Source organism: Sinocyclocheilus rhinocerous, unplaced genomic scaffold (genome assembly GCF_001515625.1).
Source record: "Sinocyclocheilus rhinocerous isolate Xijiao unplaced genomic scaffold, SAMN03320098_v1.1 scaffold909, whole genome shotgun sequence".
NCBI lineage: Eukaryota > Metazoa > Chordata > Actinopteri > Cypriniformes > Cyprinidae > Sinocyclocheilus > Sinocyclocheilus rhinocerous.
The window spans coordinates 545,765-567,846 of record NW_015666359.1 but is presented as its reverse complement, the minus strand read 5'-3'; the positions used below and the strand labels follow the sequence as shown (position 1 = coordinate 567,846).

The following is a 22,082-nucleotide window of genomic DNA, read 5'->3' as shown; positions in this document are numbered from 1 at the left end:
GAATTTGGGAAGATGTTTGTCGCACGTATCACATTGTCACATGCCTTTAAAAAAATTCACAAAAATGTTACTGAGCAACTAACGAGTAACACAGTTTCAGCGCAGATTTTCCTCGCGCTTTGGACTTTGAACGCTGGCGCCGCGAGCTCGTGCAGCGCTGTCAGAATACATGCAATGCGTGTATAGTATATAGTATATAGTATATATATATATACTATATATTTTTCATGTTTAATACTGTAAAGCTGCTTGCTTCTAAGCAATCTACTGTATAAAGTCCTATATAAAAAAATGTGCCGTGTCGTGACTTGATTTGACTGGAGTGCCGAATTGTAGAGCAAACATATCTAGATCACTGTGATCAGTTGCTTTCTTAACTGATGCTTTCTCACCACTGTTATTTTAGTCATGTGTTTATTTTGTTATTGAGAGGAAAGCACAGCACATATTTACATATTCATCTAGATAATTCCAGCATTGTGGGTGATAGGGATGCACCGAAATGAAAATTCTTGGCCGAATCCCTATTTACTTAACACTGACTGAACATTTTTTAACATTCTAGCAGACACTATACCAACAAAGCAAAATTTAACTTAAAATTTGAGCTTAAAAGTTAGTAACATAGCCTAATATTTTTTGGCCATTTTTGAGACTTGAATCAGGGCCGAAACCGAACAAAATTAAACACTGGGCCGAAGGCCGAATACCGAACACGGTTTTTCGAGTTTTTCTCCCCATGTATTTTGCCAATGGTTTTTTCACCATTGCATCAATTAAAAAGTCAAAATGTGTTTTTTACTGTTTTGTCTTGCTTTTCAAAGAAAAAAAAATCAATTACAAAACAACAATTTAATTAATTAATAATTATAATCAGACCCCCTTCTTGAATCATGCATGTATTTTTTACTTTTCGCTTATTCGGCCGAACACCGAAATAACTTTTTTTGCTATTTTCGGCCGAATAATTTCGGTTGCCGAACATTCGGTGCATCCCTAGTGGGTGACGTTGGGCTGTTCGCTAACAGTAAACCACTGCTCAGGTATTTCCAACATCTTTCTATCCCAAAAACAGGAGTGTCCAAAACTGCTCCTGGAGGGTCACTGTCCTACAGAGCTCCAGCCCTAATTAAACACACCTAATCCAGCTAATCAAGGTCTTTAGACTTACTAGAAACTTCTAGTCAAGCTAAAATCTGCAAGATGTCTGCTCTCCAAGACCAGGATTGGACAACCTTGCTCTAAAAAGTTTGCCATTAGTATATCAGGATAATAAAAAATGAAGGAGATGTGGCTTGGCAGGTAGTTCACATGCTCTGACATGTTGTGCAATCATAATTTATCATCTTGTTTGGGGTCAGAGGTGATTACTCACATTGTTTTTGCGGCTGGCCAGAGTTCTGACTGGGATGTTGTCCTGAGGAGATGCTGGATCAGCAGCGGCGGTCTGGATCTTATGTAAGACTGACACTGGATCCTGAGAGACTGAGCCAGAACAGTGAATGCACTTCTGTTTGTGCTTTTTCTCATGATCTCTGGCATGGAATGTTTGGGCCGTTCCAGGGGCTTTTCATGCCACAGGGCCTTTCAATGGCCAGTGCTGAATAGCTTCAGTAGGGTGGTTGTGTTTTGAGCTGACCCAGCATAAACGTTTCTCTGCCTGCTCTCCATCAGAGCCATGAATGAAGAGCAGGAGAGGTTGATGGGACTACAAATAGAGTTGCATATCCAGTTAAAGGGGTCACTTTATGGAAAACCTTGATGATGTCCTTGATATTTACACATATTCACAGAGGTGACTCTACACTGGAATATATAAAAAATTTATGATTTACTTTGAAACAATTGTCACTGAGAAATTGCTAGTAAATTTCACAGATGCTGTGCAACGTGGTCACGAAAAGTTATCGTTTGCACACGTTTTTAAGCATTGTGGTTTAAAAACAAGTAATCTTAAGCCATTAAAACGCAATCAGCAGCGAAAGAAAACGTCTCAGGTTACTTATGTAACCATGGTTCCCTGAGTAGGGAACGAGACACTGCGTCCTCTAGGGGTCGCTATGGGGAACGCCTCGTCGTGACCCGTGTCTGAAGCATACATTGAAAAAACACCAACTCGTTGGCCGGCGACAGCCATGACGTCACTACCGGTGCGACTATAGTATAAATAAGCGCCGGGAGCACACATCATTCACTTCTTCATCTGAAGCTTGCGTTCGAAGCATGGCAAGAAGCCTAGAGGACGCAGTGTCTCGTTAACAGTCAATGAAGACGAAGAAGAGAATGATGTGTGCTCCCGGCGCCTATTTATACTATAGTCGCACCGGTAGTGACGTCATGGCTGTCGCCGGCCAACGAGTTGGTGTTTTTTCAATGTATGCACGGGTCACGACGAGGCGTTCCCCATAGCGACCCCTAGAGGACGCAGTTCAAAGTTCCCATGAAAGGGAACTCTTTTTTTTCCCTGAGAGACGTGAGATGCGCGCACGTGAAGACGGAGTTATTTTTGCTGCTTTAGAGACCTTGAATGGTTAAATAGCCTGCACACACTTATATGTGTCAAAATGCCCATTTTTGAAAGTATCCTCGTAAACACAGTAAGTTTTAAAGCAAACGTCTGAGAAAGAAAACATGTGTGTATATATAACAGTATATTGGATCCGGGCAGCTCTTAAAGTGACAGCAGTCTAATATTCCTGCTGTCTGTCATTCATGTTAATCAGACAACAAAAGAGAGAAAATCTCTCACTGCTCTTGACTAAATCACTTTTTTTTACTTTAATAAGAAGAAATATATATTAAAACAGTGAAGAATATGCAATATTTTATACATTTGATTACTTTATGCAATGTATGTAGCATTTCTTATTTATTTGTTCTACTGTAGTTTTTGCCTGATTGCTTGTAATTAGTTTCTTATTCTTATTTAATTGCTGATTTTTAGGCTAGTATTGTTTTTTTTTGTGATATTGATACTGGTGGCAAGAATTATGAAATTTCTATGGTATCAAAAATGTTGATATCATAAAGATCGTATTAAAGCAAAAATAACTATATTGTGATATATATTGTAACCGTGAAATAAAATTACTCATATTGTGGTATAAGATTTTGGTCATATCGCCCACCCCTACAAGTTCCATACCTCAAAGCTAACTCTCCAGTTTAAATATATAAATATTAGGGATGTACCACTTTTTCCAGAGCGAGTCCAAAACTTGTAACAGCAGTGAACTGACATATAAGTCACATTTTTGTCATCTGAAATGTGCTATGAATTATATGCACAGTTATGCACACACATTTGTATTTTTGAAGAATGAGAGAGACACATGTAGCTAGTGCATTTCATACAGGCTGCTAGTTTCACTTTCACTTCAAATAAAGTCGTACAAACTTGATGTTTAAAATAATTGTTCTTTATAGTGCATGACCCAATATGTTTATTTTATATTTGCGATTTAGTTTGTGCTAAACAATGAAAACTTCATTGTTCACAATTTATGCATATCATGATTTACTGCTCATTTCACAGGTGAAGGGGTTAACCAATCATAACAGAGGCAGAGCTCATTTACATATAAAGGACTTAAAGGTGCAGTAGCAAAAACAACCTGTTTTAACTCTAAAGGTCATAGAGAGCATGGAAAATGCTGATGAAAAGAAAAAACAAAACAAAATGATGGCTGTTTGTTGTAGACGTAAGTGGATAATGGACCAAAAGTGAAATTATAGGGTGAATGGCATCTTTAATGTCATTACCACGCACAGTACATAAAGTGTGGCTTGTAGTGTGTGTCTGTAATGTAGGACTCAAGTGTCATTAGTTTATGTGGTTGTGTCTTTGTTGTAGAGTTAGAGACCAGAGCGGAGTTTGCAGAGAGGGAAGGAGTGAAAATACTGAGAAAATAAATCAAGAGTGAGGTATTTCGGTCCTCAGAGAGGGTGAGTCATACAGGTCAGAGAAATCGAGGTGTGTGCGTGTGAATCTCAGGATAAGCTCCTGACAGACTCATTCTCAGTTACTGGAACGTGAAGGTGAAGAAATCTCCAGGATGAAAGTGTCGGCTGGGTGGTATTTGAAGTTCAAAGGCTCCTTTCAAATACATGTCCCTTACATTTTCATTTCCGAAAATGTTCATTTCAGATTTAACAGAAAATTGAAGTGTAGCATGCCAACACATTTTGATATTTTGCAAAGTGCGAGGAGTAATTAAACAGATTAACATGAATTTCTGTCTAAACCAACTACATTTTGTGCTACTTGAGGGCATGATGATGTGTAGGGCACAGCTTCCTGTCTAGCCAAAGGCATTGTTGATCCAGATAAACACTCAGGACGGCAGAGTAATTAGCTCCCAGAAGACCATAGAATGAGTTCATACCTGCTTAACTCCTGAATCCAGTACACAGAGGCCAGACAGTGTTTGGCAGCTAGAAACACACCTTTGAGGTCAAGTGTGTAGTTTCTATGACACTAGCAGTGGAGTTAAACAAAAAAAAAACTGTTTCCCCAAACAAGCTGCCTGTCTACCATTGGTCAGCCAAACAGGAAGCCCTTCCCCAATTTCATGTCATTGGTTGAGCTAGTTGACATGGCACTGTCAAACGAACAGAGCCATGTTTTGAAAGCATCAGAGTCCATATTCTTCAGGATCTTTGTCAAGTGTCTGTGCTATTTCTCTCCAGAAGTTACGAATGATAGAAATGTCTACCTAATTTTTTTAAACTAGAGTTGCGTGAAACTCTAAACTCCTGACATGCGGGTTTGCCAACGTGGGCATCTGTTGTTGTTGTTGCTGTCTCAAGTAGATTTTTGTTGCTGTTTTATCTCTTCCGTTTCTATTTTAACTGTGAGACAATGGCATTGGTACGTGTTGCCACCTTGTGGACAAACTAATTATCACAAAAAAAAAATCAAGGCGCAAACGCTAACTGTAAAGTATGTGCCCAAAATATACTTACGTTTTGACGCAAATGCTTAATGTATGTGTCCGAATATATAGCCTTTCAAAGTAAAATTTATTTGATAGCTTGTTTTGAACACAGGTGCTCAACACAAGACAATTAGAAAGTTTTATCTTTGTCAAGTGTCTGCGCTATTTCTCTCCAGAATTTATGGGCGATAAAATGTTGTTCAAACTAGACTGAATCCCTGAATCCATTTGCACAAATGCTCATAAGTTCAGGCGTCTATTGTTGTGTTTGTTGTTGTTGTTCCATCTATTCCTTTTTTCAATTGTGAAATCAGTGCTGCCACCTTGTGGACAAACTACTTAAGGAAAAAAATCAAGGCGCAGATAGAAAAACCAAGAAAAGTACATACATGTGTAAAAATATACATAATATATATATACATAATAAAAATACAAAGTACACACATTTATATATGTAATCAAAAACGTTTATTTTGGATGCGATTAATCGTTTGACAGCGCTAGTAAAAACCTAAGTATGTTTTGGGCTTTACTTTTCAAGGCTTACACTTTTCAACTGGCAAACAATAAACTAGATTCCGCCTTTTATTTCTTTATGTATGGTTTATTAAAAGATTATTATTTCGCACTCTTTTTGCCTCACAATCACTCAAAATGCAATTTGATGCTGACATCTGAACATGAGCTTTGATATCACGGCCTCCATTTGTTTTGTTTATTTACAGTGGTTTTACACAATTTGAAGCATCTACATTTAAAAGGTTATGTGAGCAACCTCACAAATAAATCAGATTGAAGCAGAAATTCATAACTGGGGACTAATTTACCCATGAGGACTTGTGAATGGCACCAAATAACCCTGTCTCTCTCTATCTGTCTGTCTCTCAGGTTGTGCAGTCTGACGCTGAAGAAGCTGATCGTACTGAAAGAGCTGGACCGCGAACTCAGTTCTGTTGTTATCGCTGTCAAGATACAGGTAAAATGACACCGTTACTATGTAGGGGTGTAACGATTCATCGATACATCGATACGATGTCTGACGATACGATACGTTGCATCGATGCCACGCCTAAAATATCGATATCTGTATTATAAATAGGCACCTTTATTTTGGCACTGTCCACATTTTCACATAATGTCCATCTAAGCATTACCGACAACGCGTGCATTCTCATTCAAACTCACGTATCAGGACTCGATATAAGGACTACCCGAAAGCACAAGGTGAGCATAAAAGACGCTCGGGATTGTTGGCGGAACAGTCGAGCGCTGTGTGAGAAGTTTTCTGTGCAGTGCGCACACATCTGAAGCGCAAGCACACAGACAGCCGCGTCTACACCGAATACTAAATTGAGCTCTCTTCCGCTTTTTTGTGAATGGATGAATAAATACAGACAAAATTACTTCAAAATGCGCGTTTTGGCGAATATCCTAGTAAACACAGTTGGTTAGGCATATGTCTAACGTAAACAGTTGAGAAAGAAAAGGCATGTGTATCAGTAGTTAAATCCGTGCTTTCGTTCTTAAAGTGAAAGCAAACTAATAATAAATCTAATGCTGTCAAAGAAAATACAAGTGCTCACTGCTCCTGACTAAATAACCTTTGTAACATCAAAAATGATTAATCTACATTTAATTTATACATTGAAGACTATCCACTTATTTTATTTGATTATTACATTTCTGTAGCGTACCTGAAAATTGATTTTAGACTGAGCTGAAAAACCTGAAAGGCACTGTTTATTGAACTTGTATCTTTGTATTTATTTTCTGCTATTGCTTGTAATTTGGTTATCTGTAGAAAAGATTTTTAGCACTGAGCCCATAGTAGCAGCCAGAATTGTTTATTTTCTTTATTATAAAAAAAAAAAAAAAAAGGGTAGGGCTATTTTTTTTGTTGTGAATGTCCCAATTGAGGTACAGGATGTGAAAATTTCAGATAAATGTTCATGTTATATATTTTGGTTGCATTTGTGAGTTAATAAAAATGTAGATGGTTGTTTAAAATAGGTATATAATATCATAATATCGATATATCGATCGATATACTCCTGTATCGAATCGAATCGTAATCGTATCGTAGAATTTTTTGAGGTATCGGCAAATATCGTATCACTGGGTATGAGACTCGATATCGTATCGTATCGTGACGAACCATCCAATTTACACCCCTATTACTATGTCACTTCTGTGTATGTTCTGGCCTGCCGAAGGTGGAGTGTTGCTGTGTCGCTCGGTGTTTGATATCACACGGGCTCAGAGCTTTACACAAGACACTGTGGTAACTGTGAGCTGTTGCCAAGGCGACAGCTTGCTCAGTGGGAAGATAGGATTGAACCGCAATAAGATGGCATGTGGGGGGGGGGGGTGAAGAGGGGCATTGTGGGGTATACTGAGGGGGTCATTTCAGAGCACTTGGAGGCCCTTAGCATTCCACATAGGTCGCTTTGGTCACACGGTTTGTGTTTGGTATTTTTGTAAAGCTTTAACTGTTTAAAAAGAGAAATATTTGTACTTCTATATTATATATATTACTAAATATTCATTTTCTTAGGGAAATAGCAAAAACCAAAAAAATTATGTTTTAGGGGCTGTTCCCACAGAACGTGTCTTTGCGTCTAAAAATGCGAGACTCAGCGCTCAGGAATGATAAAACAGTTAAATAAAAATAAAACTCAAATAAAACAGTTGCCATGCCAACTTGCTACTATTTTTTTGGCACAGCGTGTTGATCAAACATGATCATACATGTCTAGCGCATTTACATTAACTATGAAAAAGTCGCGCATTGGAATGGAAAAATGCATTCTGTGTGATAAACATTTGAATTTGAATGAACGCCTGTTAATGCATCTGTTCAGACCAACATTAGCATTTGCATGCCGTATCTGCAACAGATTTCTAATCTGGTGTCCCAATCTTTTTCCATTACATTGTGAAAAAATGTTTTTGGTGACATGACCTGCCATAAAAAAAAAGATAAACAAACCTGAACAGTCAAGAAAATTAAGAGGGTTTTTAGGGTCATTTTCTATTGTAAATATGTAAAGTATTATGGTTATGAAATGTCCATTCACAGTTAAGCATGATGATACATTTTAGATCTTTCCTCACAGCATGGATATGATCTTACATGTCCAAAGATGTAATAACTGCATGTATTTGCACATCAACTTTAACTATTACTTATATATCAAGCTAGTATTTGTTGTACTGCTTTTAATTTATGCAAAGTTGAATAAAAATCACTGTATTGCTGCATTGTGTCACAGTAATTACAGTAATGAGAATATAATGAGAATCACATTTGAGAATAAAAATTAAGAGTAAAAAACATTTGCAATACAGTAATAAGAGTTTAGGGAGGGAATGTGCTTAATTGTCATGAAAATAATGTCACTGAGTGTCAGTGATATTTAAAGATCAATCTTAGATTTAATTCCCCACAGGAAATGATTCTGTCACTCATTCTGTGAGGATTAGAGCACATCCTCTTAGGTAACACGAAGTGCACTTGTTTCGCCCACTCATCTCCTCCAGATGGATCATTGAAGGTTTTAAACAGGTTTACAGTGTGCTCATCAGACACTGAAAAGAAAGGTTGTGTTATACTCCCGAAGCGACGCCTCAGCGATTAAAATCATGGCTGTTCTTCAAAAGGACAGAAGATGGGTTTCTGACAGATATCTCATTATTTCTCCTCTTCTGCTCACTGAAGTGTCCACTTTGAAGGCCGAACCATTCACAGCTAGTCTGCAGGCCGGACACAAGCGGACTGAGCGTGCATTTGCTTTCATTCAGAGCTTGTTAGTGCGGAGCATTTTCTCTGTCTCTTTGTTTGGAGCTCAAGAAACTGAAGGCTTGAATGTGCTTTTGCAGAGACACCTTGATGGATGTATTCTGTGGTTTCCAGAGAGCTTCTTCACATCGTGTTAGTTCTGCGCATGGGTTTGGACAGTAGCCTTCCAAATTGAGACTACTGAAAAATCACTACCAGTTTGCACATCTTTTGTATTTAATTTATGTGCATTCGACTGTATTATTGTCCAAAACAACAGGCGGCAGGTCATCTGAACCAGAAAGAAACAACAGCGCGAAGTAGTTTGTTGAACTTTACACGTACCTACTGTGGTAAATTATTAATTGCGCACTGGTATTTGGTCATATACAGAAAGTTGGCAACAAAGCATAAGAGTAAACAGTATCTAGACCAGTTGTTTTCAACCAAGGGGACCAGGGTCCACTAGGGGGCCCCAATAAGTCTTCAAATTATCATCTTGTTAAAATGCTAAAAATACGAAATAAAAACAATAAAAATTTAAAAATTTAAAAACTGACATTTTTGAGTATGAAATCATTCATCAATCAAACCATTATTACAACAGAAGCAGCGTAAATAGGAAGGCCTTTGAACATTGTCTCGGACAAAGTGGTGCTTTAGAGTCAAAAAGGTTGAGAACCACTGATTTTGACTGACTGTGTCTGTGATTATAGATTGTGTTCAACCATTTTAGAGCCTCTTCTCCTTTTAGAGCCTTTAGAGCACCCAGATTATTTGTTCTTTATGTTTAGATCATTTAGCCACCAAGAGTCAGTTTTAGAATCTACCAGAAGCCTTCTCAATGGGTCGTTTTAAATATTGGTTTTAATGTAATATTGAGTACATTTTAAATTAAATGTACATCTTGTGTACATTTTATTTGCTTATTTGTATTAAACAATACAGGGAAAAAATGTGATCCTGAAACCGTATTACAGTTTCCACAAAAATATTTGGCAGCAACTGTTTTCGACATTGATAATAATCAGAAATGTTTCTTGAGCAGCAAATCAGCATATTAGAATGATTTCTGAAGATCATGTGACACTGAAGACTGGAGCAATGATGCTGAAAATTCAGCTTTGATCACAACTATAAGTATATGAGTAATTTTGATTAAATAAATGCAGCCTTGGTGAGCAAAAGAGACTCCACACTTGAATGTAGCTATTGGCCACTCTGCCAATGTTTAGTTTAGATATGTGCATTTGCCATTAAAACCCCTTATCGGTCAACCAGTAGTGATTATCTGTTTGTGTGTGTGTTTCACGTGAGCTGGGCCGTGACGGATCACCACATTAGCAGGCAGATGAATGTTAGTTAAAGCAGGGGTCTCTGTTGTCTAGTCAGTATGACAGCTCAGTGTGTGTGTATGCGTTTCACGTGAGCTGGGCCGTGACGGATCGCCACATTAGCAGGCAGATGAATGTTAAAGCAGGGGTCTCTGTTGTCTAGTTAGTATGACAGCTCATATCCGTGACTTGCCTCTCAGATGTGCCTGCAAGAGGTTTGCAGCGAAGCGAAACGGACAGTAACAAGGAACACAAATTATTCAACACATTCAGTGTGACTGAGTCATTTTCTGTCTTGTTTTATGCTTTCGCTGTCAAACCATGCGGACAACATTTCAATTTGCAAGAGACTGCGTGGGTTTATTTTCAAACTTTGCTTCAACATTTGATTTGCTTGAGGGTGCATCAGAAGTTTCTTACTGAATGCATGCATTTGTAAGAGACAGAGATCAGACAGATCTTTTCATGTCTTCAGGGGTCCAAACGCATCCTGAGGTCGAATGAGTACATGCTCCCACCCAGCGGCCTGATGGAAACAGACCTGGAGCTCACCTTTTCCCTGCAGGTACATCTGTCTTCTTATACTGTATGTGTGTATCTGAACATATGCTGTTAAGCATTATACTGTTTCATTTATTAACAGAAGACAAATGTGATTTCATGTGCCAGCTTGGATGGGACTAGGTGTTACTTAGGTGAGAATGTCTGTTGTCTGAATCTTGGCGTTATGGTAGGTCATGTGATCTGAATATTTTAGGTAATAAAACAGAGTTCAGTCTATGAATATGATATGAATAATACATCCACTGAAATAAGATTAAATATTAATATACTTAATTAAGATTACATTCTTCTTTACTTCTTTCTCTAACCTGCTTAGGAAAAGCTGCAGTGTAAATTTTGAAAATTTCACATTTAATTCAAAGTGTTACTTGCCCTTTCTTTAAAATTATTTGTGAAGTTCACTAGCAAGTTGTTTCAAAGGAAAGCCTACACCATTTTTTCAGTGTAGTCCCATCCAAATAGGGCTTAGAAGGAATAGTTCACCCAAAAATGTCAAATCAGTCATTATTTACTCGTGTTTTTTCACTGTAATTCCCTATAAAAATAAAACAGAAAAATTAAAATTGGTTACATTTAGAGGGAAAAAAAATAAAACGTGTCATTGCAATAACATGACTGTAAATTAAATGAAAAAGAAAAACAATCTAATCAAATGCGTGGTATGATTACCTTTACTTTGGAACTGTTTTTAAATTCCTTGTTTTATTGTTGTGATTATTTATTTTTTTCTTTTCTTTTATGTAAAGCACTTTGAATTACCATTGTGTATGAAATGTGCTATATAAATAAACTTGCCTTGCCTTGCCTTGCCTTGGTATTTCCAGATTTTTTATGTATTTATTTTATTTTATGTTATTTTTTGTACACTGTACGATAAAACGAATGTTTTAATATAGCATTTTGAACAAAATTTCTAAATATTGTGATATTTTTTGTTATTACCCATCCCTATCTAATTGCATATTTAACTGAGAAAGTGTTTCAGGGTTTTAGTACTCTTTGCATGGAGTGTTTACTTCATTACCCTTTGTTTCTTCCGAGAACCCTCTATGTTTTTCCCCGGTTTGGGTCAGATATCCGGCATTTATAGCTGACACTTTAAGAGTTGCTTTGACAGGAAGAGTGATGGGAAGATTTCATCAAATAAAGTGTGTGTGCTAGCGTTGTCACAATGTTGCTGATAAAAATGATGTAATCTCAAGCAACAATACGCTCAAATCACTGTACTGTCGTACTTCCTTTCTTTAGTACCCACATTTCCTGAAGAGAGATGCCAACCGGCTGCAGATCATGCTTCAAAGGAGGAAACGCTATAAAAACAGAACTATTCTGGGCTACAAGACGCTGGCTGTTGGTGTTATTAATATGGCTGAGGTACACAAAACCCTGGTGTCCAGTTCATTGAAGCTTCTGCCAGACTGACTGTGACCTCTTTATTTCACCCTTCTGCAGTAGCAAAGCAGCTCATACTCACAGCTTTCATGTAAAGTCAATATGTCAATACTTGTTCTCTCACATATCACACATTAAAGGAGCCATATGCATTGATATCATAGTGATGGATTGGCTATTTTTGCCACCAGTGTTGGGGAAAGTTATTTTTAAAAGTAATGCATTACAATATTGTGTTACTTGCTCAAACAAACCTTTCGGCAAACTGTTCAGCGGTCATTTTGAGGAATACTGAATCTGTTTTTGTGCAAGTGAAATGAGTAAATGCATGTTCAGGTTTAGTCAGCAATCATGTTCACACAGCACACACAGCGCCTCTGCACTTATTCCCGATTTCTCTCAACATGGGGACAGGAGAGCTGTCAGTCAATAAATGGGAAAACAAAGTATTAAATTCATTTTAAACCTCTTAAATCAATTTTTTTAATCATTTTCAAAGTTTTTAAATTCCTTGTTTTATTGTTGTGATTATTTATTTTTTTCTTTTCTTTTATGTAAAGCACTTTGAATTACCATTGTGTATGAAATGTGCTATATAAATAAACTTGCCTTGCCTTGCCTTGCCTTGGTATTTCCAGATTTTTTATGTATTTATTTTATTTTATGTTATTTTTTGTACACTGTACGATAAAACGAATGTTTTAATATAGCATTTTGAACAAAATTTCTAAATATTGTGATATTTTTTGTTATTACCCATCCCTATCTAATTGCATATTTAACTGAGAAAGTGTTTCAGGGTTTTAGTACTCTTTGCATGGAGTGTTTACTTCATTACCCTTTGTTTCTTCCGAGAACCCTCTATGTTTTTCCCCGGTTTGGGTCAGATATCCGGCATTTATAGCTGACACTTTAAGAGTTGCTTTGACAGGAAGAGTGATGGGAAGATTTCATCAAATAAAGTGTGTGTGCTAGCGTTGTCACAATGTTGCTGATAAAAATGATGTAATCTCAAGCAACAATACGCTCAAATCACTGTACTGTCGTACTTCCTTTCTTTAGTACCCACATTTCCTGAAGAGAGATGCCAACCGGCTGCAGATCATGCTTCAAAGGAGGAAACGCTATAAAAACAGAACTATTCTGGGCTACAAGACGCTGGCTGTTGGTGTTATTAATATGGCTGAGGTACACAAAACCCTGGTGTCCAGTTCATTGAAGCTTCTGCCAGACTGACTGTGACCTCTTTATTTCACCCTTCTGCAGTAGCAAAGCAGCTCATACTCACAGCTTTCATGTAAAGTCAATATGTCAATACTTGTTCTCTCACATATCACACATTAAAGGAGCCATATGCATTGATATCATAGTGATGGATTGGCTATTTTTGCCACCAGTGTTGGGGAAAGTTATTTTTAAAAGTAATGCATTACAATATTGTGTTACTTGCTCAAACAAACCTTTCGGCAAACTGTTCAGCGGTCATTTTGAGGAATACTGAATCTGTTTTTGTGCAAGTGAAATGAGTAAATGCATGTTCAGGTTTAGTCAGCAATCATGTTCACACAGCACACACAGCGCCTCTGCACTTATTCCCGATTTCTCTCAACATGGGGACAGGAGAGCTGTCAGTCAATAAATGGGAAAACAAAGTAACTGGCGTTACTTGTAACGTGTTACTTCCAACACTGGTTGCCGCAGGTTTGCCATATATATATATTCTTGATTATAATTTGAACTTTATTGTGTTATTCAATAGTACTTTCAAGTTAATACATTTTGAAGGTACTAAATGGCAACTTTGTCATTACAAAGGTAATTAAAAAATGTAACTACAAAGCAGTGATTGCGAAGTTTGAGAAAGTAGCCATTCTAAAACTCAAATATGGTTGAGTTTTCTGAAGTATTAGGTGGATATTCATTGCTAAAAGTATGAAATGAGTGTAAAAGTTTCATTCTCTTTTGTATTTGTAAGAGTTTTTCCATTTGGGGTCACTCATGTTAATAATAATTAGAATGTTAGAACACTTAATGACTAATATGTCTTGTTCTTTTGTTTCGAGACAATTATTCTTAAAAAGGTCTAGTGTATAGGAGTGTTGGGGGCCTTTATGTGAGCGTGCACCTACTGGTGCATTTTATTCAGCTATTTAGCCTTCTGAAAATGCCTGCAATTTATCTCGGCAGTTTCACCCCCGCAAATTCCAAATTCCTCTCTGCTGAGATTCCAGCGATAATCATATTCAATAGAGACTCAAACACAGAAAACACTGAACATAGGGGACAATTCATCTATCCAAGAGGTCGATTGGGAATGCAACCTCGAATTGACAAAAAAATTAGGCTTTCAGATGGAGGTCATGAGCTGGAGTTAAGCTGAATGGACAAGAATGTGTCTGAGGAAACTCTTTTGACCATGTGTTACTTATTTCTGAGTGTTTATGTTTAAAGGTGATGCAGCACCCGACAGATGGAGGCCAGATTTTAGGTCTCCATAGTAACGTGAAGGAAGCACAGGTGCGTGCAGCGGAACTCAGTGTTTACTCACTGTCAAGTCAACCTATTGACCCAGAAGACGGCAGTGGTCAGCCAGAGACAAAGGCCAAAGCTTCAGGTGATTCACACAAATGTATCAATGTATTAAAATTGAAAAGTGTGTTCACATTTAATGCAAAGTGCTCTCATGAAACTCTAGTTGGCGCAGGCCGATAGTTTCTAACTCAATCTGATATAATCACATCATTATTCACATGGCGCAGCTGATTGGTTTCTTTCAGCCAATGAGCTTGCTGCTCAATATTCAAATACTCGGCTAGTGCTTGCTGAAGCAGTCACAGTGTGCTTCAGATACCCTCCAACTTCCCCAGCTCCACCTGTATAGATCTGCTATGGGATAATATCATGTATGTTATATATGGGGATTATTTTATATGTTATATGTGCCGCACAGCAGCATGTCTAAGTCTCAGTACTTGCTCTGCCATAGCACATAGCAAATCTATTTCAAGACCCAACACATTAACATTGCCATGTATATTACCATACTAAACTCTCAGATAGTTGTCTTGACAGAACTGTTGTTGGGCGAATTTCTGTGGGCAGTCCAGTCATTTCAATAGGAATCCACACAATTGCGAATCACGTTAGGCTGTGCTTCATATATCGCTACAGTATTGACAAGAGACAATGTACTTTTTTGCCTTCGAAATTTCACAAATGTAACAACATCTAAATGGCAAGGAGGGGAACACACACTGGCTAAATCTTTAACCACTACACTAAACCACCCCATATACCCATTTGTCCTTGCAATTGCATGACTGTACAAACCACAATATTCCATCAGTGATTGGGTTTGTTTATGTACAGTCATTACATTGACTTAAAGATGCTAATGGACAGTTTGAGTGCATTAAGCTGCAATTAAGATAAAAAGTCCCCCGGAAACACTCTGTACCACAAAACATCCTCCCATTCATCATCTCAGAGCACACACAAAGAAAAAGTGACTGATGCTGTGGTACATTAAAAGGGAAAGTAGCTTCAGCAGCTCAAGTGTTCTCAAATTGGAGCAATAAAATTGCTACATGTTTTGAATGAATCATTTTAATGCTTTGGGTTTTTTGGATGTCAGATGTTACTGTATGCCTGAGGCCTTTGCTGCATTAAAATGTCAAGTACCGTGGGGTCATTAAATGTCTCTTTCTCTTTTAGACCGTTCTCCAGATATGGATAACTATTCTGAAGATGACGATGATAGTTACTCGTCAGAGCAAGAGGCGAGTGATGACGCTGTTCAAGGCCAGGTCAGGAGTTCTCACCAATATGACTTTTATATATCTTGCTCTAAAAAAAGTAAAAAAGTACATTTTTATATAATTCCCTGTTTTCTGCTATGAATGTAATCTGTCAATATCATTGGTCTTATTGGTGTTGGTTTTCGTTGGTGTTAGTTTTCGCTTATGGGTTAACTTTAAAACAATACTGTATTGGGAGAATTTACCTAAAAAAGAATTCCATCCACTGATAGCATTGTTTAATGGCTGATTATACTGGATTTTGGGTAGTTAGTGATTAAGAAACTGGTTTTTGCACTGTGGTTAATTTAATATTTTGCCCCGTTTCTTTAGAAAAGGATCTCTTCCTATCAAAAGCATCAGATTTCTTGAAATTCTGTTTTAGGACCTTTATGATGAGGATGATGATGTTCAGCGGAAGCCGAAAAAATCTAGGAGGAAAATGATTAGAACCATATCTATGACCCGGGTATGTACAGATATACTCCCTCTGCATTTATCCTGGGGGGGCCAGTAACAAACATCTGAGTATTTGCAGAAAGAGATAGGACCCATAATCGAGCCCTGGGGAACACCATTTGTAAAACATCTTTGTATACCAGAGAATACAGTTTTGCTAACTGACATGATAACAGTGCCAATAGCTGATATGATTAAATTGTACTATACTATATCACTGTAATATAATCCACCCTGTTCTCTATTTGTTTCTGCATGCAGGCATGTTGTCACCGCAGTACAGTTAGATGACCCTGTCTGTTATCAATTCAAGTTTATTTATTTGTACAGCGCTTTTCACGATACAAATCATTGCAAAGCAACTTTACAGCAGATTAAGTTTCTACAATATTTAGTGGTTTTATTGAAGATGCAGGACAACCACCTAGCAGTGCATTACAATAGTCCAGTCTAGAGGTCATGAATGCATGAACTAGCTTTTCTGCATCAGAAACAGGTAACATGTTTCGTAACTTGGCAATGTTTCTAAGATGGAAGAATGCTGTTTTTGTAACATGGGAAATATGATTTTCAAAAGACTGTCTGTTATCATAGATTAATTGTTTTGATACAAGTCACTTCAGGCAGCTACCTGATAGAAACATAGATAAATTGGCTTTGTGTCCTAAAGGTGGTGTTTGGTTCAGTGTTATCTAGTTCACAGAAAGTCATAGAAGGTGATGTTCTAATCCTCTTAAGCAAAGCTCACCATCAGAAACACATCAGGAACACAAGCCCAGGATCAATGTGTAAACTAGAGCGACACTAATATAGATCTCCTTACACTTTTCTGAAGCACATGTTTAAAGTGTCTAACTACTATGTACTAGCATTTAAAGTTAATTATATGATACAGTGCACTAATTGTGTACATAAATGTTATTACACTGTACTTATATTTACAAAATACCAGGCATTTAATTACATCTATAATTAATTTCGTTAGTTACATCCATAATTGCACTGTTGACTTTACCCCTACTCTTAAAATTAACTATACCTGCCCATAACTGCAATTGTTAGCAGCAAGATTGTTTAGCAATACAACATAAGTTTGTTTTACCTAACAATTTTTGGATGCAAATGCATAGCAGTTAAAGATGCCTAATAAAAAGTTGGACCAATAATGGTTTATGCAATTTCTTTCCATTTAGTCTTTTGCTTTTACCTATTTTACTGTCTCAACTAAAACGCATGGCAAAAAGTACAATAATTTTACTGTTTTATGTACCATAATTTTTTGTACTGTGATTATAACATGTATTGCATTGAACAGTTGCAATTCAGAAGTCCTTGACGACATATTCTCTCAATTTCTTTATAGCAACCCAATTTCAAGCAGAAGTTTGTTGCTCTCCTGAAGAGATTCAAAGTATCTGATGAGGTGAGAATTTTCTTTGTCTTTCATAAGTTGCAACAGAGAGAATTACATGTTTTCCTGAAGTTCTACACTCTCCACTCTCTACTTTGCGGTCCTGTGCTTGTAATCACAAAATCACTTCAGCCATGAAATTCAACCTTTATAAAAACAGCCCTGGGACTTGGCAATGATTGATCTAGTAGCTGAAATGTGAGAGGAGCTTTGATTTTTGCAGTGTAAGATATGATGTATATCTCTTCTAAAACTAAACTTACTGCTTTGCTCCGAGAGGACAAGTTATGGGGTCATGACTTAGGCCATACGTGTTTCTAGAGCCTGCAGGCAAGATTTAAGTAGCTTTGTGGTCTCATTGTTAGAGTCTAAGCTTGTTAGTTGATAGCTGTTTAGCTCTTTGACTTCCTCGTCCTCTTGCCTTGGCTGCCACATTCCGTTATCCAAACCCTACAGGAAATGATCCAGATTTATTTGGCAATCATTCCAGCAACTTCCTGATTCAGGGTGATGACACACTTTTATTGCATTGGCAGGCTGTTCCCATGAGTAGCATTGCCAACATGGGCTTGTCAATGCAATACCTCACTTTGGGTGTGTCTCAAATATGTAGCGTATTTCAAAACACCTGTGATTGACAGTTGAAAAAATTACTTCACTTTTGGGAATATCCAACAGCAGTTAAATCACAGCTTTCCGGTTACCTTTTTTTTTTTTTGAGAAAACATTGACCACCGTTCATAGCAGTGCAAAACATACTATAACATTCATTTGATGCACAACTGAGTAAAATCACTCTTTGGTGTTTTGCTGGTTTAAGTTGGTTTAGCTGGTCTTCTGTCCTGGCCAAGTTAGTGTTAAGTTTTTTTAAGCAGGGATAGTGGAGCAAAACAATGCTAACAAAGTTTGTTTGTGTGCTGAGACATTTTAAATCAGTGTCCACTTATAAAGGATGGATCCAGTTGTGAACACAATGCAGCACTTAAAGGGTTAGTTCACCCCAAAATTTAAATTCTGTCATTAATTACTAACCTTTATGTCGTTCCAAAACCGTAAGACCTTTGTTCATCTTTGGAACACAAATTAAGATATTTTTGATGAAATCCGAGAGCTCTCTGACCCTCCATAGACAGCAACACAACTGAAATGTTCCCATGTCCAGAAACGTAGCAAGGACAACGGTAAAACAGTCCATGCAACATCAGTGGCTCAACTTCAACGCTGTTTACGTTTAGGAGAAAGTGCACACATGCGTCATTTTACTCTCCAAAATGGCAGAAGAAAGTAACTCGGGGGAGAAGAATTGTTGAATAAAGTTGTTATTTTTGTTTTCTTTGCGCACAAAAAGTATTCTCGTAGCTTCACAAAATTGAAGTTGAGCCACTGATGTCACATGGACTGTTTTACCGATGTCCTTGCTACGTTTCTGGACCTGGGAACATTTCAGTTGTGTTGCTGTCTATGGAGGGTCAGAGAGCTCTCGGATTTCATCAAAAATATCTTAATTTGTGTTCCGAAGATGAACGAAGGTCTTACGGGTTTGGAACGGCATGAAGGTGAGTAATTAATGGCAGAATTTTCATTTTTGGGTGAAATAACCCTTTAATATATAAAAAGAGTGAAATTTGCTTTTTTTTATCTTGGAAAAGAAGCACAATAGTGTAAATTCTTATAAATTCTCATTATTAGGATGATCATTCATATGCACCCTTTACTTTCAGACCATCTCTTATCCTCTTTCTGTTTTTCATTTACTTTTACACGATGAACTTCTTTCTGTCTTTTAGTCTCAGCTGCCTGAGGAGATGCATTTTATAGTATGAATGGGTCATTACTGGTGATTGTACTGTCCTGTGAAAATTCTGGATGAAAAAGATTGCACTGAATGTCTGGTTTTTCAGCACATGTTGGCTTTTTAAAATGGGCAAATCATGCTCAAGTCACATTTTACTACAAAAAACCCCATCTTATTAAGGTTTTATAGTAATTTGACATTAACTATAATATAAAATACTGTAATGTTTTTGTTTGGCATAAATTAAAGGCAGAAAATCATATACTACAATTTAAAAAATAATAGATTTTTTTAATTACGGCAATGATAATTATTGGGGGCAAATTTGTTTAAATTGTCATGAAGTCAATTTGGTTTGAAATGTGACCTGGTCATGTTCTTATGAGATTTACTTACATTTCATACATATCTACTAGAGCCCGACCGATATATCGTTTAGCCGATATGAGCCTGTTGCCAATATATCGGTATCGGCGAATATGCCGCCGATATGAACATTTTTGTTTACAGAACATATAACGCAGATAAAATGCGTGAAATGGTGTAATTACTTAGTTTGTCCAGCAGAGCGTGCTCCATTGTTTGCTACTGGCGACCTGGATGAAACGCTTTAAAGCTTAAGTCTGTGGAAAACCATTGAAAATTTGAATGGCCATATCTCCTTAAAGGCGCAGCGAATCCGCACCAAATTCGGGGGATCCCTTCAGCTCGAGGAACCCTCTTGAAATATAGTACAAGTCAAATGTTTGGACACACGAATGGGAAAGTGTCCAAACTTTTGACTGGTACGGTACTATAATATACACAAAGAATATCAGCCGATATATCGATATCGGCCTTTTTTTACTCCCTAATATCGGTATCGTATCAACCCCAAAAAACCCATATCGGTCGGGCTCTAATATCTACATTTTATTTATATTTTGCTGGCTCAAAAAGGTCTTGGACTCAGACCCAGTTGATCAGACGCAGGAGGTTGAAGATTTGGATCTTCTGTATGACAGTCTGGAGGTTTATAACCAGATCGACAGTGGCCCAGAGATGGAGGACAACGAGAGTCTTCTCAGCACTCCCAAACCCAAATTAAAGTAAGATTCGTGACTCATAGCGCTAGTCTGATGCATATTACACACAAAAATGGCAAGCCATTTTCAAAATCACATCATTTCATGAAATTAAATCTTTGACAGATATTCAGAGACAATTAGTAGCGAGCAAACTAGATATCCTTGTGGATATATTTCACTTTGTGAAGTTCTGTAAGTTATTTCAACTTTCCCTTTCTTCCTTGGCCGTTCCTACTTCTAGATGCTCTACTCTTATTGGTAATCGTCCACTGTCTTGTTGACTCTCAGTCAAAGTGAACGACTTCCAGTTGCTCTGTCTTTGCAAAACGCCGCCAGAGTAAATGCCTCTTAAAGAACACTGAGGAAAACTTCACTGATACTGGATCGCTGACCATGAAATCCAACTCTTGGCTCTAAGACTGTTTTTATATTCTTAACGTGTGTATGTTTTCCACTCAAGGCCGTTCTTTGAGGGAATGTCTCACTCCAGCTCACAGACGGAGATCGGCAGTTTGCACAGTCAGAAGAGCCAGCCGAGAGAGCTGACCACTTCCACTGTACGTCTGACATTTTGAATGCTTGTATTATCAGTATTATTCTGCCTAAACAAAGGCAAACACAGAACATGCCAATGTTGGTTGTATATTGTATATTTCATATAAATTTTCACCATTTTTTCCTTATAAATCTAAGCAAAGTCAAGTCAAACTCATCTGTCACAGGACAGATCATAGTCATAAATCATAAATCAGTTTTGACAAAACATGTAGTAAATACATATTGCCTTTGTGAGAAAATAGTGTAATCCCATTCATTGTCTCTCCAGGGGAAATTTTTTTTTTAATGATAATGTATAAACTTTCAAATATAGACGTAGACTCCAAGGTTGTTAACTGATGATATATCATCAGTGTACTCCTCAGTACACTTTAAAAATCATTGTTTTAATATTCTTTAAAGAAGCACACTTATTCTGATGTGTTGTCTAACATGCTATAGCACATGTAAAACACTTGATTATAATTTGAACTGTAATGTGTTATTCAATATTATGTTTAAGCGTTAATATAATTTTAAATGTACTAAACTGCAACATCATTTTTACAAATGTGTAATTAAAATATTTTTAAAATCATGACGTACAATTTTGCAAAGTATATTTTAGACACAATGTATATTTGTTTACCATAAATGTTTGTCAATACATTCAGCAGCACTATAAACTATATTTCAAAGTCAATAGAAGTAATTATGAAATTGCATTTAAGATTAAGTTACAGAGATTACTTAAGTCCCACATAAGTCGGCCAAAAAAAGTACTCCAAAGTTCAACTAATTGAATTTAATATAATTTTAAGCTATAACACATTTTCATTTAATTGCAATTAACATGCAGTTAAGTGCCAGAAATCATTGCATTCTGTTCACACTTAAGTTCTTTTAAAATATATTGCTTCTAAAATAAGTAATAGTGTACTTCTCTTTCAGAAGGGTCTGGAGGAAATGGGAAAATACTTGCAGAACCAAAGCGTGAACCCCATGCTCACT

The 22,082-nt window shown here is 37.1% G+C and overlaps 1 protein-coding gene across 1 annotated transcript in view; it reads left to right on the top strand.

Moving 5' to 3' along the window:
- The window catches only part of LOC107732236 (phosphofurin acidic cluster sorting protein 2-like), a 69,278-nt gene that overhangs the window by 24,750 nt on the left and 22,446 nt on the right, over positions 1–22,082 (top strand). Inside the window, exons 3-11 of the mRNA XM_016543516.1 lie at positions 5,826–5,913; positions 10,525–10,614; positions 11,862–11,987; positions 14,457–14,619; positions 15,720–15,811; positions 16,188–16,271; positions 17,625–17,684; positions 20,407–20,555; positions 20,995–21,091. Coding sequence (XP_016399002.1) covers positions 5,826–5,913; positions 10,525–10,614; positions 11,862–11,987; positions 14,457–14,619; positions 15,720–15,811; positions 16,188–16,271; positions 17,625–17,684; positions 20,407–20,555; positions 20,995–21,091 — 949 coding nt within the window. The remainder of the gene's footprint in view (positions 1–5,825; positions 5,914–10,524; positions 10,615–11,861; positions 11,988–14,456; positions 14,620–15,719; positions 15,812–16,187; positions 16,272–17,624; positions 17,685–20,406; positions 20,556–20,994; positions 21,092–22,082) is intronic.